The sequence below is a fragment of the Natator depressus genome, chromosome 6 (assembly GCF_965152275.1).
Source record: "Natator depressus isolate rNatDep1 chromosome 6, rNatDep2.hap1, whole genome shotgun sequence".
Lineage (NCBI taxonomy): Eukaryota > Metazoa > Chordata > Testudines > Cheloniidae > Natator > Natator depressus.
Window position 1 is genome coordinate 36,908,197 of NC_134239.1, and position 18,855 is coordinate 36,927,051.

General features: G+C 39.6%; 1 protein-coding gene across 5 annotated transcripts in view; it reads left to right on the forward strand.

Moving 5' to 3' along the window:
- The window catches only part of USP47 (ubiquitin specific peptidase 47), a 91,606-nt gene that overhangs the window by 4,627 nt on the left and 68,124 nt on the right, over window positions 1-18,855 (forward strand). For 2 of the 5 annotated variants that reach the window (XM_074955067.1, XM_074955069.1), the window contains exons 1-2: window positions 14,952-14,987; window positions 17,418-17,537. The exons of 2 other annotated variants lie outside the window; for them this stretch is intronic. In XM_074955067.1, coding sequence (XP_074811168.1) covers window positions 14,967-14,987; window positions 17,418-17,537 — 141 coding nt within the window. In that variant the 5' untranslated portion in view covers window positions 14,952-14,966. Of the gene's footprint in view, window positions 1-14,951; window positions 14,988-17,417; window positions 17,538-18,855 lie in introns of those variants that run through there. One more of the 5 variants, XM_074955068.1, reaches the window with a different exon arrangement.

The window sequence follows — 18,855 nt, forward strand, 5'->3', positions numbered from 1 at the left end:
AATGTGGGTTTGGCATTTGTATGTGTGGGAAAGTTGTTAGTCCTGTGGGCTCAGAGGGTTTTATTGATGTTAATCCTATCTGAATTTGTTGACTATTTCATAAAACTGTTTCTCTTTTGTGTAGAGCATCTGATAGGTACAACTTACGTATCTAAAATAAATGTGCTATAAGGTTTTACTTTTATCTGCGTCTTCTTGCTTTACTATCTACTAGCTATTTGCAGTGCTGGTACTGGGCTTTGAGTTCAGGATCTCCTTTAGCTAATAAGTATGATAAGGCATTTTAACTACCCCAAAGCTTATAGAAGCTGTGGTGTTTTTTAATTGGGTATTTTTGTTCTTCCAAGTTCTAAATGATCTCCATGAGTTAATAGTGTGAGGACCAAATTTAGTTGTTGAAAGGGCTGACTTTTAAACACTGTTTTGTTCCAGCTGTTAAGGAGTGAGTGATACAGCCTATATCCTAGGAGACTGGAAGCTACTTAGCCTGTACGCTGTATGAGTCAGTGGTTATGTTCAAGTGTAGCTGTATATAGTAACATATGTTACTATGCTGCAAACAAGCTACTTATAGCTTTTTGATATTGATCACATAAAATTTAGCAAGGATTCAGTGATATACCATTAACTTTGGGACTTCTTATAGAGCTATAGTTGCCACATTCTGATCTATGGAGCAGTTTGCCCAGGGAGGGGTTTGGTCATATGATGTTGGTTGCTTATTTTTCACCTGCTAGATTGCAATTAAAATGTATTATTACATCCTAATGTTTCTTTCCCACATAAGCAATTTCTGTAGCTGCTACAAGGTGTCATTTAATTTGCAGTTGGTGGGGGAGGAGAGCAAATATGTGAAAACTTGAACTGTCCAAAGTACACTTGTCGGTGTAAAGTATGTGTACTTTATACTTGCTGTCATTAGATCAATGGTGGGAGTGTGTGAGACTGTGTTGCCTTACAACCACCTGAAGTGAATCCTTCCAGTCCAAACTCGATTAAATGCAATATTTCCATCTTGTAGATGAACCTGTGTTTCAAGATGGAACAGTTGTTGATACGTAGATGGCTTCTCTGCACTGCAAAGGGCATGTGTGAGCTATTGTAGCTCCTCACTGTAGTGGCATTGGAGGCACTGTGACTGAGTGTGTGGAACTTTCAATGTCCATGTTGGTGGTGATTCTTTTGGGACAGTTGGAAGATTTCATGGCCACTTGAGGCGGATGCTAGTTCAGCTCATAAAGCTGGCCACACTCTTGATTCAGTGGTTGGATTGGAATTGGAGATGGAGGCAAGGGCTGGTAATGCAAATTGCTGGCAATGGCAATTGAGATATTGTGAAGGTGTAACATCCTTCTGTTTTCTTGTTTCAGGAAAGCTTCTGATTTTATTCTTTTATAATTGTACTTTTAGTTATTTTAAAGGTTCCAGAATAGAGGATTTTGAAATTACTTGGAAATGGAAATAAATGCATGGAAGAGTTGTTTTTCTGAGTTCTTTCTATTAGGCTTTCCTGAATGTTGAATTATTAGTTTCTACATAGCAAACACAATTTTTTCAGTTTTTTTTAAAATGTCCATTTCTATTGTCCCTTGAGCAAACAAATGACGTTCTTGATGGGGAGATCACCCTGATGTCTGATCGGTTCTTGAGAAAATTACCCATCTGGATAAATAGGATTTCTGAACTATGTATATGTTAAAACCAACAGAGTTTTATCAAGCTCAATGTGCTCATGAGACGAAAAGCATTTTTGTAATATTTTTAAAGAGGAAATAATTAAAATATATTAAAACTTAGTTTATGTTGCTTCTGTAAAATCTTACTTTATTCCCTCCTCCATTTCAGTTGTTCTAATCCAGAATGCTAACTTATATAGGTGTGACAAACAAGTAGGGAAACTTCGTACCCCATTGTTAAAGTGGATGATCGGAGGTCCAGTTAAAACCGAAACAAATTAGGCTGTTTTTGCTACTGTATACTGTTAGCTCTTTCATTGTAACAGCTATAAGAGTCTTCCATGACAGTGATCTGAGCAATATTCACTGGGCTACGCAACATAATAGAGTGCTGGAGTAGGACTCTAGATCTGCCATTGTCCTGTTGGGTGACCTTTGGCAAGTCACTTCCTCTGGTTCCCTATCTGTAAAATGGACATCATGATTCTGATCTCCTTTTGTAAAGCGTTTTGAGATCTATTGAGGAAAAGTGATATATAAGAACTAGATAATTATTTGCACTGAAACTAGGTCTCTCCACAGTACCAATTTTACACTATATTAATTTTCTTTACATGGTGTATACTGGGTGTCACAGAGCCTAGCAAGCACCCCTTCATGGTCACCTGCTAGGATTGATGTGTGGGAAATTCAAACCTCAGTCCTATGGATTCCCCAGGATGTTTTAAGATGGTGGGACCTAAATGGGGTCAAGCCATTGCCCCAATCTCGGGGCTCAGATCTCTTGTCTGGCATCCACTTGCACAGCAGTTTCCAGTATTTGAAATTTGCCTAGCCCCTCTCGGTGCAAGCACTGCCCCTGCAGACTCCCCGCATCTTAAACACACTCCACCCCAAAAGATGTGAAACTTCTGGTTTACAGTTTAAGTACCTCTGAGATGTGAAGCAGTTGACAAGACACACATTTTGTTCAGACTATCACTTTTATGCTCTTTACTTAACAGATTATGTACAGGAGAGTACAAATCATACTAAACAATAGAACATCTGAAACACAATGTCACTCACTAGCCCACCCTTCCCTTATGAGTCCTTTGGGGGGCGGGGAATCTATATGCCTCCTTGCCTACCCTGCACCTGCAACAGTCTCACTCATCTTAGTCTGGTACAAAATGATTCTTCTGCCACTTTCCCCGTGAGTCCATTTATAGAATCTTGCTGAGGTCTCCTGCTTCTTTTGTTCTGCCTTTTGGTAATTTTCCATTACACCCAAACCCACCTCCCTTCAGACAAGAGGAGAAAGTGTTTTTTGCCATGCAGAGCAAACATATTGTCCCAAGGTGTTTTACTCTGAATATATTATAATTGAGTCTGATTGTTCAGCACTGTCTGTGGCCTGACAGAGACATGACACAGTCTGGCTAGCTCATGGGGGACTCATATACGTATAGGCTTTCCATGACACAGTAATTTCATGATATAGTTTCATAAAATCATCCAAAATTCAGAAGTGGTACAGGAAAAAACCACCAATACATCACATTTCTCCCCCTTTATTAAAAAAAAAAAAAAAAAAGTAGGGGTATATAATAGGTACTCTAGGTATGTTCTGGAATCCCACTTCTAGACAGAGCATCTGCTTTACTACTTAATCACTTGATTTCCTAGATTGTCAGTAAACAATTCCAATTATCATACCAAAATACAGTTTAATGACAACATTGTAGGTAAGTTACCATGTTTACATCCCTTAAAGGAGAGGTTAATGTGTCTTCCCCATTCTCCCTCAGGTTTAGTTACTTTTCAGCAGACCACCCTGAAACCATAGAGTAAGGGGCACCACTTCCCATTCTTAACAGTTACACTCCCTCCATTTGGGGCTTTTCCCACTCTGCCATGTATCATGAATTTGGCAGCACTCTTAACTACCCACTGTCTCCCTCATTCCAGGGGAGCTCTGACACACATCACCTTTGGCTGTGCCTCATGTTCCCTTTCACTGCAGAGTCTTGAATCATAGCACCTGTTAGCTGCGCCTCTGTTTCCTTACTCACAGTGGAGTTCTGGCCCCCAGCATTTCCTCTCTGTACTGGTGTCTCACCACTCCTAGCAGCATTCTTGGCCACTCAGCACTGACTCATTTTCCCCAGTGATGGTGGGCAGTAATCTTGCTCCCTTGGCCTTGGCAGCCTGGGACTGCCTGATGGTCTGTGTAGATGTAAAGGACCTTGACCAAGGCAGGAGAAGGAGTTACTATGTGGGGGGCAAAAGGCCATCCCAGTGGAGTATGTGTTGGGGGGTTAATAGTCCTCCCTTAGAGAAGCTGAGGTTAGGGCACTGGAGTCACTGGGCCCTGAACTCCAAGAGTGTGGGGCAGAAAAAGGAATTTGGCTGTAGGGAAAGAGTTGAAGAATCTCCCTTGCTTGACTCCTCTGCTGTTAAAAGCTGTCAGAGATGCCTCACATGGAGGCAGCCCTACCCTATTTCTCCCTTTTTGCTCGGAAGAATTGGTGCTTGTAATATTTCCAGGGTGTGTGGGGAAGCTCAACCCATTGCTGGGGCAGCCAGTCACTTGAAGGAGAAAGGTAAACCACACACATTTCCTAGAAACTGGAGTGGGAGGATTAGATTTCAAGTTTACACCCAAAGGTTTTGGGGGTAATAAGGGTAAAAAGGAGCACATGAGAGCTCAGCCCCATAGATTCCAAAGCTGTTCCACTTTGGATAAATAATGAGTGATTGGAATAAGGAGACTGGACCCATATAATTGTCCTAACCACAAGGCTATACACGCATTTTCAGTCTGTCTCTCAGGCCCAATGACTATTTAATTATGTGTATAAAGTGGGAATGTTTGTTTAAAAAAAAACATTTTAAGTAGATCTATGCCCCCTTTCCCCAAAAGCTGGTTCTGCTGATAGAATTTATTTGCATTATTAACATAGGGTCAAATCCCTTTCTCAAATGGTCCTTCCTTTGGCCTTAAGGAGATTTTATTTTTGTAAAGACTACTTATCTGAGCTAGGGATAGCACAATTAAGACCTTTGTTTCTTCAAGGCTTGACTCTAATCTTTTTTTCAATAATTTTGAATTAGTATGCTACTGGCTTTAAAAAACTTACTTAAGTATACAGACACAGACTCCAGGCCCTTTTACATTCTGAAATAGATCACCATTATATAGAAAATTAAATCTAAGGTTGCTGTGTCATCAAAAGTTAAATGTTTGTGCCATCCGTTCATGTTTATCGTTGTTAAAATGTCCCAAATTCTGAGAAACCAGCTTGAAATTCTTGGTGCAGATGTGTCTCCAGGCTTAATCAAATACATAATGTTTGCTATCTTTTACTAATTTAGCGGGGGTGGGGGGGTTAACAAAGAGCTAAACCTTTTTCTGTTTGTCTTGCTGCTCTTCAGAGAATTTTTCTTATTGAACACATCTGAATGTGTGGCTTAAAATTAAAATATTGCAGGTGTAACAATCTGACTTTTTCAGCTGTCAACTACAGTAACAGATTGGAGAAGTAATATTTTCTTTATTTACTTTTTGCGTATTTTAACTACATTTAGTGTATAGCTACTTTCACTGCTATCCCATTTGAATGGGTGGTCTTGCATAGTAACAGGGGAGGAAAAACTCATTTTTAAACGTAGGAAGAATTATGGTAAAATAATAAAAAAATGGGCAGGGGTCTACCTGAAACTACATTAAAATTATTTTTGAACTGACTGAAATTTTCAAAACACTTAAGTGAGTTAGGCACTTAAGTCACTTTGAAAAAGTGCTACAAGTTACTTAAGTGCTTTGGAAAATTTTGCCAATGATCTCAGATTGACAGGCCTGTTAAAAAACTTGGGACTGGTAGATGTGCAATAGTTCATCCAAGTTAGAGGTTCTTTTAATTGTAATTGCACATCCTGAACATTTAAACACCACCTCTGTGTCACTGGCTGAGTCACTACTTGTCAACAGGAGCCCTCTGGTGAGGGTGAGGGAGAAGGTTTATGCTGTATGCATGTGCACATCTAACATTTTATTTATCTTTGTGTCACTTAGAAATGTGTTTCAAAGCAGCGGCTGTGTTAAATAGCATGATAGGTTAAAAACAAAAACATGGGGGATTCTGTACTAGCTAAATTAATAGATAGCAGAAATGGTTTGGGTTGTTTTTTGGTTGCGCTGAGTTTTTTTTTTAAGAGAACGGTGACAAAGCTAAATCTAATTAAAATGAAAGATGAAATAGCAACTGCATTATCAAAAATTATTTAAAAAATTTCCTGGTCTATAATCCAGAACTATTTTATAATACTCTGTAGAATTTTGAAATATTTGCCCATAAGTGTTCTTCCTTAAAAATACCATCTGTGCAGGATTTTCACTTCTGGGTACCAGGGTTTAAGGGCATTTTGCCCTCTAAGGGCTCTAGTAGCAGGAGCACAAGCTGCATCTTCTCTTCACAATATTGTGCTTAGCTGCTGCTGTTTGAACATTCCAGTCAGTACCTTCTTGACTGCTGTCATCAATGAACCTCCATGCAGGAACAGCACAACTGCAGCTGGCAACTCCAGCTTGTCTTTATCCTGCCCAGCCAGCATAGGGTTTTTTTGTTTTTTGTTTTGGTAGCTTTCCCTGCCTTCTAGTCAGGTCTGGGTTTTTTTTTGTTTTTTTGTTTTTGTTTTTTCCTTTCTGTGGCTGCTACAGCAGAAGCACTGATGAATTGCCAACCTCCAGGGACCTTGGAAAAACTTTGGTTCCATGGTCAGTCTTCACGTATTTGTATTTTTCAGTCAGTGATTCAACACACTCTTGCTTCATCATCTGTCTCAGGGCCTCTATTCCTATTAATTTCCAAGGTTTCTTGATTTGCATAGTTTTCATGCTCCTTCTCCCCCCCCCTCCCCCCATATGTCGGTTTCCTGACTCTTCAGGAGGAAGAGAGACTACACATTTGAGAAATGGCAGAAAGATAATAGATGAGCATGTTCACTGCATCTGTAGCTGGAAGATGGGCACATGGTGTGAGGGTGATCTCTTACGTGTAGGCATCACCATAAGTGCAGTTCAGTCAGGGAAATGCTTCCATTTCCATGTTGAGGCAAGCTTAGAGACTCCATTAAGTCTTTTACATTTTAGTGCAGCCTCGTGCCAGATGAGAAATCTGTGAATTATAAGGCTGAGTCACCTTTGATCACTGAATGCTAGGACACTCTGGTGCTGCCCACATTGGCACAACTTCCCTCTAGGCCAGTGGGGTACCTTAATCACTGAAGTATTTTTGGTTGTACCCTTCCAGCACCCCTTTTGACTGCAGCTAGGCTGATGAGGCATTGTTTCATTGTAAGAAGCATCAAGGGTGAGCCTGCTACTGGCAAAGTAACCACATGAAAGTGCCCAGTGTCACCACTCTACATTCAGAACAATGAGACTGATCTTGGGAGACTTTGTGGTAGCGTATATGTTCACAGACCTTGCCATGTCCATCTTAGGTTTCAGAGTAACAGCCGTGTTAGTCTGTATTCGCAAAAAGAAAAGGAGTACTTGTGGCATCTTAGAGACTAACCAATTTATTTGAGCATAAGCTTTCGTGAGCTACAGCTCACTTCATTGGATGCATACTGTGGAAAGTGTAGCAGATCTTTTTATACACACAAAGCATGAAAAAATACCTCCCCCCCACCCCACTCTCCTGCTGGTAATAGCTTATGTAAAGTGATCACTCTCCTTACAATGTGTATGATAATCAAGGTGGGCCATTTCCAGCACAAATCCAGGGTTTAACAAGAACGTCTGGGGGGGGGGGGGGTAGGAAAAAACAAGGGGAAATAGGTTACCTTGCATAATGACTTAGCCACTCCCAGTCTCTATTCAAGCCTAAGTTAATTGTATCCAATTTGCAAATGAATTCCAATTCAACAGTTTCCGCAGGTGGGTATTGTAGTTGTAAGAATGTCAGCCTGGTCCAGTCCACACAAGAGATCCACTTCCTGGACACTACAGTGCTGATAAACGATGGTCACATAAACACCACCCTATACCGGAAACCTACTGACCGCTATTCCTACCTACATGCCTCCAGCTTTCACCCTGACCACACCACACGATCCATTGTCTACAGCCAAGCTCTGCGATACAACCACATTTGCTCCAACCCCTCAGACAGAGACAAACACCTACAAGATCTCTATCAAGCATTCTTACAACTACAATACCCACCTGCGGAAGTGAAGAAACAGATTGATAGAGCCAGAAGAGTTCCCAGAAGTCATCTACTACAGGACAGGCCTAACAAAGAAAATAACAGAACGCCACTAGCCGTCACCTTCAGCCCCCAACTACAACCCCTCCAACGCATTATTAAGGATCTACAACCTATCCTGAAGGATGACCCAACACTCTCACAAATCTTGGGAGACAGGCCAGTCCTTGCCTACAGACAGCCCCCCAACCTGAAGCGAATACTCACCAGCAACCACATACCACACTACAGAACCACTAACCCAGGAACCTATCCTTGCAACAAAGCCCGTTGCCAACTGTGCCCACATATCTATTCAGGGGACACCATCACAGGGCCTCATAACATCAGCCACACTATCAGAGGCTCGTTCACCTGCACATCCACCAATGTGATATACGCCATCATGTGCCAGCAATGCCCCTCTGCCATGTATATTGGTCAAACTGGACAGTCTCTACGTAAAAGAATAAATGGACACAAATCAGATGTCAAGAATTCTAACATTCATAAACCAGTCGGCGAACACTTCAATCTCTCTGGTCACACGATTACAGACATGAAAGTTGCGATATTACAACAAAAAAAACTTCAAAACCAGACTCCAGCGAGAGACTGTTGAATTGGAATTCATTTGCAAATTGGATACAATTAACTTAGGCTTGAATAGAGACTGGGAGTGGCTAAGTCATTATGCAAGGTAACCTATTTCCCCTTGTTTTTTCCTTACCCCCCCCCCCCCCAAGACGTTCTTGTTAAACCCTGGATTTGTGCTGGAAATGGCCCACCTTGATTATCATACACATTGTAAGGAGAGTGATCACTTTACATAAGCTATTACCAGCAGGAGAGTGGGGTGGGGGGAGGTATTTTTTCATGCTTTGTGTGTATAAAAAGATCTGCTACACTTTCCACAGTATGCATCCGATGAAGTGAGCTGTAGCTCACGAAAGCTTATGCTCAAATAAATTGGTTAATCTCTAAGGTGCCACAAGTACTCCTTTTCTTTATGTCCATCTTAGTCATCTCAGAGGCTGCAATATTGTCTTTGCTTACTTCAGGCCCTGTTTTGAAACCTACTGGTGATGTCTATACAGTTGGAGTGTTTTGCCCCAAGATCAAAACCTGTACTTTGGGACTTTTGCTTGGTTGGCCTTTGAGGCCAGCTGTGGTACTATGGCTTTTAGATGGTACCCATTTGTGAATGTACCAGGGCCAAAATCAAGAGACCTCTAGGTCAGAAGTCTTCATTCAATATAGTTTCTGTGAACTTGAACTCTGTTTTCCTGTTGTCTAGCAATGATGTGGCAAACACCTTACATAATTGCCTCTGCCTTTAACGTGGTCAAGAAAGTATTCCCCTCTGAGGATGCCTGTCTGTTTCACACGTCCAGTAGGGTGATCGAGGCAGTGATGACTACAGGAAAGACTGGGCAAACAGTCTTTTATTCCAGAACCCGAAACTATATTTGTGCCATGATTTATTTGGATTAAGGGTATGCTATTTTGCAGCAGCAAACGTTCAGTTTGTGGAGTAATAGGCTTTCATGGCCAAAGAATCACTCAAACTTTTTTCTTTTGAGACCTTTTCCAAGGATAAATATTAAAAAGTCAAAGTAGTACATGATGATGTGGACATGTGTGGTGCAAACAGGTCCCTTTATTTCTTCCACCCCAAAATACCTTGCTTGAGTGTTAAAACAAAAAACCAAATTTCAGCTGGGTTCATTTGACATCTTTCAACTAGTCGTGAAATAAAGACATAACCCTCTGCAACCCTCTCTGCAACCCCTTGTCATCAGTTTCTTGGGAAGCTTGATGCTTTCAAAATTTGGATAAAAAAGGCCCATATTAATATTGTCTTGACAAAACTTACAAAAATGCCTTTTTAGCCAGGTCATTTTGCTGGTGGAAATGACCAGCTCATAAAGAGTGACAGAAGTTTAAGCTCCCCTGTGACTGATCCACCTAATACCAAGTTTGACAAGGATAAAGCGGTGCTATGGTCTCATATCTGAGATTCTTACCCAGTGCAGTGACAGTTCTACTTAATAAGCCTACTATCTATGTTCTCACCTGGGTAGACATCTGGGTGCAGAAAGGCCTTTCTCTGGCTTAAGAGGTCTTTGAAATGTTACTTTAAGGAGACTAACACTCTTGAAGTCTATCCAATCTTTGTTTTATTTGAAGACAATTTGCTGTGTAGGGTAATCACTAAAAAAGCCATGTTTAAGTGAGCCACTTCTGATGAGTGGTGGCGGCTCATTCCTCTGCTGTTACTCTTGCCTGTAGGGGCTTTAAACCCTGAAGGGCTTGGATATTGCCACCTGTTTATTTAGCTGTAGTTTCCTGGTGGAATTCCTTCACCAGGATTTAAACATAGCACCGCAAACACATACGATGGGCAGTTGTGAATACTGATACCCACACGTTTTTTGTGCCTGTGAGAAGGGCATATTAAGGACATGTGCTCCTTCTGTACATCTTTTAAGAAAAGGACACTGCTGGCAAGGGATTTGAGACTCAAGCAGCACCGATGGAGCAAGCTATGAGGCCTATATAGTCACCAAAGACGCTACAAGCTCCTCAGCCACCGTTGAAGCCACAGCATGCTGATGTTCCTTGGCAGGACTCAGAGCCTGCCTCTAACAGGAGGGGAGATCATTCCCTTTCCTTGAATCCACCAAGAAAAAGGACCCATAAATCGGACCACAGCCACTCCAGATCTTGAAGAGAGCTGTCGGTAATCTGTGCTGACCAGCACTATGGCTCCTTCGGTACCTGTGAGAGAGCTGGGCCGTTGACCCATTCCCTAGTACCAAGACGATATCGCAAGGCTGTACCGTCTACTCTGGCACTATGCATGAATCCATTACTGATGACTTCGATACCAATGATGACCATGTCCCTAGCCAACTGGGCAATGTCAGACCTATTTTCCCTCTCGATCCCAGGTTCTACAATCACTCAGGAACACTTAGTAGTCATGACTTCATCAGTAGTTACGGCACCGACACCATCCTCGGTACTGCACTTGAGCCTGGCTACCCTAATGAGACCAGTGCCAGAACTGGTAATGACCTCAGAACTGGGATCTCGTTCAGGGTTGGTACCAAGTGAAGAATGTGTTGCCTTGAGCAACCCTTTGTGCATCAACTTCTCTACCAACGTTGAGCCGATGCAGTCAACATATTGGATCTCAGATGAGGCTGGACTGTGGGTGGCTCTGCCAGAAATTACCTATTTCCGTTGCTTCTGGATGACTTTGGGGATTCATCAGGGTCGAGTTTGAGATCTTCATCCCCTAGATGCTGGTCTATGGTTTGATCCGGGGATATGTCTGGTACTGATCAGTACCAGGATCGGTACTGATCACACAGTAGATATAGGGGCGCTCAGCCTGCTACTTATTGGCCACCGATGCCATGGAATCCATGGGATACTCTCCATTCCTTTAGGTCCCAATCTTCAACCCACTCTAGGGTAAGATCACCAAACAAACCTGTGGCACAGCCACCCATGCTGCATAATCAGCTGGAGGATGCTACTTCTGAGCAGATACAGCCTGACTTAATTGGACAGGGTATAGTACTGAATCAAGAGCAGCCAGCTACTCTTCATCCTCCTTGTCACTGGATGACGCCATGGCACCAGACGTTTTCTTTCCAGTGCCGGTGGATTTCTGGGCACATCAAGACCTTAGAAAGTTGACCTCAGTGTTTGGTATCCAGGCTGAATTTGTGCAGGAAAACATGCACAAATTAGTGGGCATTCTCCAGTCCTCATGCTGGGGAGAGTAGCTCTCCTGTTGTACTTTACAAAACATATTATGTAACCCATTAAGTGTTAGTGAGGTGTAACTTTTAATTTCTAAAATATAGGTAAATACGTTTAGGAGTCTTCATGTACAGTACAGTCTTATCTTTTTCAGTGTTAGTTTAGAATTGATACTGGGATATCAAAGATAGCTTTTCTCTCAGATGCAGAATAGAATGCATGCAGTTTAATTCATACTGCAGTATTTGAAAAATCTAAACTTTCAACTGCTAGCAAATAGCTCTGTAATATGTCTCAAATCAGTGCAGTTAAGAAAGTAAGTGTGTGGTATTAAGACTGAGTGACTTTAATCACAGAAATGTATTGTATTTAGGAAATATAAGGAATTCTTTTAAGTTCGACTGTTTACTTCAGCAGCAGTCCATCTCTTAGTAGTGTAGTTAATACCATGATCTGGATCAGAAGACCCACGTGGCAGATTTCCATGTCTCTGTTGTATCAAGAAAAGGGGTGAGTTTCTCAATAACAATGAAGTAATTACTAAGGATTGAAAAAAGAGTGAAGAAACTAGGTTAGACTAGATATACATGTTCTCTGTCACTACTTATCCTGTTACAATTCCTAAAGCTTCAATTTTTTTTTTTTTTTTTTGGTATATACTTACTTTTCAAGTTGATTCCTGGACAGGTTCAAAATGTTAAATACCTCTCAAAATTAATGAGTGAAACTCAAAGCTTGCCAGATAAAGTGAATTTATAAAGCAATAAAAACTCTTGAGAAATCTTACAGTAGTTCATTATAAAGACACTTTCTCCAGGGTTGGATCCTCTGCTCTTCACAATAATAACTTATAGATCTTTCTGTGCACCCAGCAGAGCTTAGGTTTCTTTTATTTGCAGGTGTGAGGCTAGAACTGAACGCTCCATCTGCTGGTGCATTTGCTGGACTGATTATTCCCTCTGTGGTGTCTCTGCCTCCATGAGGAAGAGATGTTTTCTATGTTCTCTGAGAGACATCCTTTAGCAAAGGAGACTTTTCATTTATCTTTTCCAGGAATTCTGCATGTCAGAATGGACAGCAGTTCTTGGAGCGTATTCTCATAGCAGAAAAGGTATTTCCTCCAGTGGGATTCTGTGACTCTTCTGTCAGTCCTTCAGCTAGTGGCTCAGCTGCTTCCCACTTTGATGCACAGTGGGTTATGGATAATCCAGGGATTCAGCAATTTAGAACATCTGTCAATGGTTTGCCTCCTTTCAGGATTACAGGCATACCTCTAGTACAGTCCCTTTCTTCACTTCACTGTAAAATAACTTGGTCTCTCCTTGGAGACAGCAGCAGAACAATTTTTGAACATCCAGTCTGCTCCCAACCAGAACCTGTTGCAGTGAAGTCATTTAGAACTTTTCTGACTTGTCCACTGGCAGGACAAGCCCTGAGACTTGAAGATCTTAACAGTCTGATGAATGTAACAGTGATTTTCATAGTAGCAAGTAAAGCTTCAGTAATTCCTAAATTATGTTTTGTAGGCTGCTCATTATGTGGGGCTTGTGGCAAACCTACAATTCAGCTATGAATTTAAAGTAAACAATACAAATCTTTTAAAGTCAATTTAACAAAATGTTTGTAAAGATTTATTGAGAGCAGGTAATCCAAAAAATAGGGAGCAAAAACGTGGGATTTTTTGTTTAATTTTTAAACTGCTGCTAAACCTATTGGTTATCAGTTCATGTTTATGGATTGCTAGACACAATTACTATTCTTGAAACTATTGACAGCTTCAAAAGTAATCAAAAGAACTTCTTGCCCTGCAAAAGATACAAAATATGTTTTACCGATTATCCGCCAGATTAATATATCTATTTTATTTTGGTGGGTGTTTTATAGTTCAGTTGATGTACTGCATTCACTTGTAAAGGTCACATTCATATGTTATGTAATGCAATAATATAGACTAGTATTGAGCATGCAGTTGAGACAGCAGAAGGCACATACCTACAGAACATCATAGGTTTTTTCCAAATTTAATTTATTTTATTATGTTTGTCCCCCTCAGGCTAAACACCACACTACTGTACTTTCAGATATATTGTCCCATTAGTCAGAGATTCAAAGGGTAAAATGTTAATTTTAAATTTGTCAACACTTGGCATGCATCTCCACAAAAATTGGTTATTTTATATTTATTGGTGCATTTTTCTGTAGAGAGAAACATAATGAGATTTTGCAGATCACTTCCTTAGTATTTTGGCAGTGTTATGAAAGGTAACACCAAGACTTCTACAATATTAACTTCAGCTAAATATTTCAATACAGTGGGGCATAGATTAGGAAATACAACAATTTGGTATCTGTTTTGGACTATTTAATAATTTAAACTATTAGAATTCCTTCAGTTTTCAATGCTATAAGAATTTGAAGTGGTCCACATATAATTTACTCTGCTCAGATTACCAGTGTAAGGAATTGGTTTGCTGTTAAACTGAAACATTTCACCAAAAAAAGGCTTAAACTACCAGCATAATCTGATATAGGTTTATAATATACATTTATCAGTATGATTTAGAAAAACTTGTCATCTATTTGTTCAATTACTTATGCTATCTTTTCAAATCTGGTAGTATACAATATCTTTTCTTGCACAAGTTGTGGTTTAGAATTTTTGCCAACCAGTTCACATTAACTGAAATTACTGCTAAAGAAAATATTCTAATCTGATATGAACCCATGTTAAATTGACTAATTTAATAATTTATAAATGGAGTAATAAACTCTGAATTAAAAGCCTATACTCTGATCTGGTTACTTGAACCAGTCCAGCAAAGTTGTTTAGCAGTGTCCCTATATGAGATAAATACTTATTGTAAAAAGGAAAAATAACAAGTAGAATTACATTAATTTAATTTAAATTTTAAAGTGATATTTTTGTGCTCATTAATTTTTTTTTTACTATGTATAAATAGCATATAATCACTTACCAACATTTTCTTAATCCTATTTATTCTTTTAGTCTATGAAGTTACACACCTTAAATGTAGAACCAAATTCTCTAGCAGAGTTTGCCCTGTAAATTTCAGTTGATCTGGAAGATTTAATTTTTTTAAAATAAACTTTAAAAAAGATATAAGAAGCTGATAATCAGTCATATCCACTTTGCATACAGAATAAACTTTCTCTCTGCAAACAAAACATCTATACTTTTTTTAAAACATTATGATTTGTTGTTAATTTTTTTTTATAGGATATGTTTTGGAGTTGCAGACAAAATCTCTTTGATGAAATGAAGAAGAAATTTTCACAGGTGACAACTGAAGTCAACTATTTAGAGTGATAACGAAGATACATAATAACAGCATGATACTCTAGCTTTTGTTTAACATTAGCATGAATTACTTAAATTCTTTGCATGTTTTATGGATTTAAAAAAACTCATTACATGCAGTCCTAACAATAGAAGCTTTGATATACTTAGTTTTACTGTTTAATTGTATATTGTTCCTTACAAGCATCTAGCATGGCTCTGATAGTTTGGAACTGTTTAATTGTTTGGATTGTTTAATTGTTGATTAAAATTTAAAAGCATGGGTTGTAAACACTGACTCAATCACATAGAATCCTATATCTAACACAATAAATTAGAGACTTGTGGCTCCTAAGTGTTGCCTTTACAGTGTATGCTTTATAACTTGTCCACAAACTTGAAGGAGAACTACACTGTTTGCTCAACCCAGCTGTCTAAAAGCTTACAGCATAAAGTAATAAGTACTTGTCATCCTGAATAAAATAAAATTTATTTTTTATGCACCTTCAAACACCAGTTTGGGATTGATGTGTTGCACTCTGAACTCCCTCAGCCACTACTAGTGCCCTCTGACTCAGGTCCTCTGCAGGAGAACCAACTGTGCTTTGCTAGTTGCAACTTTCAGTCTTCCAGTGAACCAAGTGTGATGCCTTAGAGATAGATAGTACAGTAAGGGGGAAGTTGTGGGTTGGAGAACGGCCAAGAGACTGTCCTGTGGGTTATTGAGGGGGGCACAGATGGGAAGGACAAGTCGAGGACTCGCAGCTGGCAAACTGTAAAGTGGAATTAGTAGCTCTACTCCTGACACTCTGCCTGTGATTGGTGATCACTTTTAACCATGTGTTCCAACACCCCCAGAGATGCTAGCACAGAAATTATTGGAGCTCAGTTTGTTAGCCTACATTTTTCTAGGTGTTTAACACTATTAATACCACTAGCTGGCTCTTGGTCTTCAGCTTTTCCTACAAGTGGGAGTTAATTGGATTACCTTGTATGCTCCCTGTCCTATTCCATGGAGTCAGAACTCATAAGTATTGGCTGGGCTGCTTGTAGAAAATCAGCCAAGGCCAAGGAAGTCAGGGAGATGAGCCACTGAAGCAGGCTGCAAGCCTGCTGTCCTCCATGGCGCAGAGTGAGAGAAAGTTCTGTAACTGCCAGCTTGGACATTGTGGCAGTCAAGGTTCAGAGTATGGTGCTGAGTACTTAGAGAACATAGTGGATAAAACCCATCCTAAAAACAATCACTACTGAAAATCATTAAATTTGAAGTCATTGTTTTCAACTGTGAACCTTGGGGGGGGGAGGAGGAGGAATGGACGGTGAGGGTTTTTTTCATGGGATTAGTATAAATCAGTGCTGCTATACAGTTTGGTCCCATGGTGCTCTATGGTACATGGTGGCCTGTCACTATCCCTTTGGGATTATAGCTAGGCAGGTGAAGCCACATGATCCCTGATGCCTTAGACCACGCTGAGCCTGCCAGTTAGATGAATGTGGACTAGCTGATGAAGTGAAAAGAGCTGGGTATCAGAGTAGCATAAATCAGTTGGAGCAGGATTGTCCTCCAGAATAGCAATCCTATTCTATGTGCTGTTCTCCTGATATTGCTTTATCTCCCACAATCTATGAAAAGCTGGTATTCTGCTGAACTCCTTTACTCTTTCTGTTGTGTGCAGTTTACATTCCTGCACAATTGCAGTATGCTTTCTCCTCCTCAAAGAGTTCAGACCATAAGACTGTCCAGAAAGGATGAAATGAATGAAGTGTTGCAGATTTGCTGGAAAATATGCCTTCTACCTGTGAAGAGCATGTTTTCATGTTAAGTGTTCCGCATTGAAGAATGTGTCCAGCATGCCTACAGACTATAGAAATCAAGCTTCCCATTCTGAGAAAATTCACAATGGAAAGTCAGCCCACTTAATGTAGAAGTATTGCTTACTCTTTGACACTTTGTATTGTAGTGCTTTATTAGTGATGATTTAGATAGATGCCTCAAGCATTATTTGGAGAAGGCTATAAAAATCACTTCAGCATTTAAGGTCTCTAGTATCCATATTGGCATTGTGTGATTTCAGGTACTCTGGCTGTTGCTACAAGCCTCTGTCCTTCATATAAGGCTCAGTGGTATAGATCCTCTCCATAGAGAGTACAGCTGTGAAGCTGTTACTTCAGTTGCTTGCGTGTCTCTCACTTTCATGTATTACAGTGCCGTTTGTGTGGAAATAGAATTATTTATCAGGTCTTACCTGTAGCTCTCCTTCTAGCAGGAAAGGACCATTCTCTAGGAGATGATTTTAAGTCATAGGTTACACTTTCAGCCTGAGTATAATTCTTGTTTACCTGCGATGTCTTCATCCACCAAAAATTGGCAATATCTCAGCATGAACCTGTTTGCCTTTGAGAATAATGTGCTTGTTCTGTAATGGGCAGACATCTGGGCTTCTTGACGTGAATTTGCAGGAGGCAAGATCTTGTGCTTTCCACATTACAAAATTCAGAAGACTGGTTACTATGGAGACTTCTTATCCTCTCTGCACACCCCTCACTCTGGTATGGTCTGTTTTTTAAATATGATTTGTTCCTTAGTAATCTGGAAGTCCAAAACCTAGAAATAATTTTTGCGGATTAATTTTAGTGTCAGTGGATCTTTGGCTTTCCAATTCTTATACAGTAACTGTTATTGAAACACAACATTGGAAAAAGTCCTTTCCTTTGCGTTTTGGGGACTTTGTGACCCCCTTCTCTATGCAGTTTTCTTGCTCTTCTCTAGTTCAAGATAGTTTTTCTCCTGTTTTATTTGAGATAGAATCAGATATTCCAATATTTTTTTTCCAGAGATAAAATGGTGCATAGAGCAATATGTACTAGTAGCTTTTTAACAAAGATGATTTACTCATTTCAAGTCACTCAGCATATAATTCCTGTCCTAACTCATTTTACAGTGAGTTTTGCAAAAGAATGATTTTCTTGAAGGTTCAGAAGTTTTAAAGCCAGCCCCCAAGATTGTTGTAGGTTGCAGATCTTGTGTTTTACTGTCTTAAGAACCAATAAGGTGGTGAGCCACTTTCCTTGATTTGTTTTTTTGGTCTCTTGTCTCATGGCTGGAAGTTCGGGATGGCTGTCTTAAGCAATTATTTCTCTACCCCCTGACTCCCCAAAAACAAACACAAAGCCTTTTCATTCCCTGTTAACAGGATTTCTGCTATATAGATTCCCTAAAGCAGCTTTAGTATTATAAGAAAGAAATAAAGCAGAATTGTGAAGCCAATTATGTGGATCATTTACTACTAAACTGTTAAGTGTGTATGTTTTTAGATATATAATATATAGGTTTTTTTAATTTAAAAATGAAAGAGCAAGGCCACTGCAGATACAAGTTTGTCTATGATGTTTGAGTCCCAATTTTTCTTAGTGTTGCGTGCCCTATTTATTTTATTTTAATAATAACAAGCATGTCAGAATGTGTTTTGTAAATTGCAGAACTTAATTATGCAGGGACAAATGTACCTGAACTACAACCTTGATAACTTTCATTTTGCTACTGAATACATCTGGTAATTTTCGTACATTTTTCAACGAAGGTTTAGTAGAACTGTTGAGTTCTCATATTCCTTTATTTTTACGAAGCATACTATGTAAAATTACTATGCTGTAAGGTTAAACCTACACTGATTAAATGAGCAGAGTACACTTGATACAGTCTCCTTTCTTTTATTGTTTGCTTTCTCATTGTAAAATTCAGTAATTTTTCTTGTAACATATTTAATTTCTAGTACTTTAGAACTGATTTTTATGTGTGTTTCTGATTGATTTTCTAAAATATGTAAAAACATACATGCATAAATGTGAAAAGACTAGTTAGGATATC